Genomic DNA, 2,629 nt, shown 5'->3' on the forward strand with positions numbered 1-2,629 from the left:
GACTTTGCCCCAGAAGCTGTCAAAGTCGACAAAGTGCTCTGGCGCCATGAAGAACTGCGTGCCGCTCTCGCCCAGCGCGGGCTCCGAGGCCGGCGCGGCGCAGCCAAAGTCGCAGAGCCTCAGGTGGCCGTCCGCCGCCACCAGCAGGTTGTCGGGCTTGATGTCGCGGTGCACGATGCCGGCGGCGTGGACGGTGCCGACGGCGATGATGAGCTCTGCGGCGAGGGCCTTGGCGGCGGGGATGGGCAGGTAGGGCGTGGCCGCCTGCTGTTCCTGCTGCTGCTGCGGCGGCGGCGGCGGCGGCGACGACGGGGGCGCCTCAAAATCCTTCTTGCCGCGCCTGAAGACGGCGTTGAACAGCCGCTTAAGCGGCGCGGCCTTAGCCTGGGCCGCCTGGGGCACCTTGGACTTGGCATTCGGCGACGCCGCACGATGGGATGGCTTGGCTGACGGGCTGCCCGCCACGGCCTGCGGGCCGCTGACACCAACCTCCTTGTCAGCGGCGGCGGCGGCGGCGGCCAAGGCGTGCCCCTTCAGTGCGTCTGTCAGGCTGCCGGGCGCCAGCTCGTAAAGCGTGTAGCGCGCTTCAGGGTTCATGCCAAAGCCGCAGGTGATGCACTTCTGCACCCAAGGGCCGCTGATGGCGTCTGCATAAGCCTCGTTTGATACGAGACCACCCAGCTCGCGCTTCAGAGCGTAGTGGTGGCCCAGTAGCTCGACTCGCCGCACCTCGCCCTCGCCGCCGCTGCCCAGGGGGGTGCCCTCGTCAAAGAGCCGCGCAGCGCCCATCATGCAAAAGCGCGTCGTCACTCGCGCGTGGTTTGGCTCAGAAGTTGGTGACTTTGGTAGCGCCGGTGGCGGCGTGGTCGAGTCAGGGGTAGAGGCGCCGCTTGGGGTCTGCACCGCCGGCGATCGAGCAGGTGATCTGTCCTCGACGCCGCTGCCCCACTCGCTGCTGTGCCGACTGCAACTCCTGCTGGTGGTGCTGTTCGAGACGGCTGTTGCACACAACTCAGTTGTCGCCTTCTGCGTCTGGTTGGTGGCTAGACTGTAAGCGCTGGGGCTGGTGCGGTGTAGCTTCAAAGCGGCTGAGGTCTCGCACGACGTTGTTGTGACGCTGCTGCACTGGGTTGACCTGGGGTAGGAGATGGCGGCACGGACGGGGATGAGCATGTAAAGTGATACAGCGTCACGCATTTGCCCGTTTCTAGAGTCGTCCAGGCTCGCGGAATTCGACTGTGAAGCATCACTTGCTGTGTAACTGGGAAATCGGGTGGTTGCAATCCATGCCGCTCAGAGCATCATGCAAGGGAGCCCCTAGTGCGTGCTGGTCTGCGCTGCACGGGAGAAGTCCACAACACTGAGCTGACGACAAGCAGATGCATTGCTGCATCAAACATGCCAAGTCACTGTAACCATGTGGCGCAGGATGCAACGCCTGCAACCCTTGCTATTGTCACAAAGTGGTAGCCACAGTGTTGTGCCTCACCTGCCGCTGGCGGTGGCCGTTGTGCAGACGCTTGCACGCCTGCTGGTGCATTTGTTCCGCTCACTGCTCAGTGCACATTTGAGAGCACCGGTGCAACCGTCTTGGTCAGCGGGCTTCCTGCGTGTGCGCGTTGTCAACCGAGGTAGCCCGGCCGTGAACACAAACGTGCAGGCGTCGCGTGTCGACGCAGCGAACTGGAAACTGCAGCGACGGGCTCGGCAGGCTGAGGGCATCAATGCACACATGAGTGCGCAGCATAACGGGCAGGGCATCACCGTTTGGTGCTGCTGGTGCTGCTGATGGCTGTCCCAAGCATGCTCGTGCTGCTCGGCTGCGCCGCCACGCTGGTGCGGCGGTCTTGATCCACAGTCTCCCTGCGGTATTTCACAAGTTGTTTCATAAACGCATTGTCATCAATTCCACGCGCTCAGGCTCGTTCCTCAGGCCGAGTGGCCTGGGTGCTGTTTTTGCGATGTCCTGCTGACCGCGCACCTGGAGCCCTTTTTACTCTTGACGGCCGCCTTAAGAACGGACCACGCCATTTGTGATGTCTGTAATGTGCACTTACACTGTTCGTTTGCGCTCTGGTGCTCTTGCCTGAAACTGAACTATTGTATCATGATACTGTGGATCCTTGGTTCGACGAGATGCTTGGGTGTGTGAAACATATTTGGATTGTGCGGAAGGTGAATTGCAACCGGTAGGAGGGGGGGCGGCTTTCTTGGCCTGGCAGGTTCCATGCATCATTGCAGCGTTGGCAATTGCGGGCTTGCAGCCAGGTGCCAGGTGCCAGCAGCTCGCGCTCCTTGCCGTTGGCATCACAATGGGACAAGAGTGTGAAACGCACAGAGCAGCTAAGCATGTGCTATGGATGGCTGGTCACGCGTCAACACTGGGTGAGGTTGCATGGCATGCAAATTGTGATGGCCTCTTATGACACGTGCACCAGTGCTCAGATGTACGGTATGCCTGGAGTTTCAACGCCATGCAAGGATGCCGCTGCAGCAGTGATCAGGGGTTACAGGCAAGTAATGTATCACAATGATGTCTGTGCTGCATACTTTGCCCTGGTGCCTTTGGCAGGCCAATAAGCATTCATAACAATGCGTGCCAGGCTCATTCGTCAGCAAAGGGCATAAT

At 60.9% G+C, this 2,629-nt stretch overlaps 1 protein-coding gene across 1 annotated transcript in view; it reads right to left on the bottom strand.

Annotated features, from left to right (window-relative positions):
- The window catches only part of MNEG_2557 (hypothetical protein), a gene marked incomplete at both ends in the record, with an annotated part of 1,813 nt that extends 1,024 nt beyond the window's left edge, over positions 1–789 (bottom strand). Inside the window, one exon of the mRNA XM_014048971.1 lies at positions 31–789. Coding sequence (XP_013904425.1) covers positions 31–789 — 759 coding nt within the window. The remainder of the gene's footprint in view (positions 1–30) is intronic.
- Between the last annotated feature and the right edge of the window lie 1,840 nt (positions 790–2,629).

This window comes from Monoraphidium neglectum, assembly GCF_000611645.1.
Source record: "Monoraphidium neglectum strain SAG 48.87 unplaced genomic scaffold scaffold00292, whole genome shotgun sequence".
Classification (NCBI taxonomy): Eukaryota; Viridiplantae; Chlorophyta; class Chlorophyceae; order Sphaeropleales; family Selenastraceae; genus Monoraphidium; species Monoraphidium neglectum.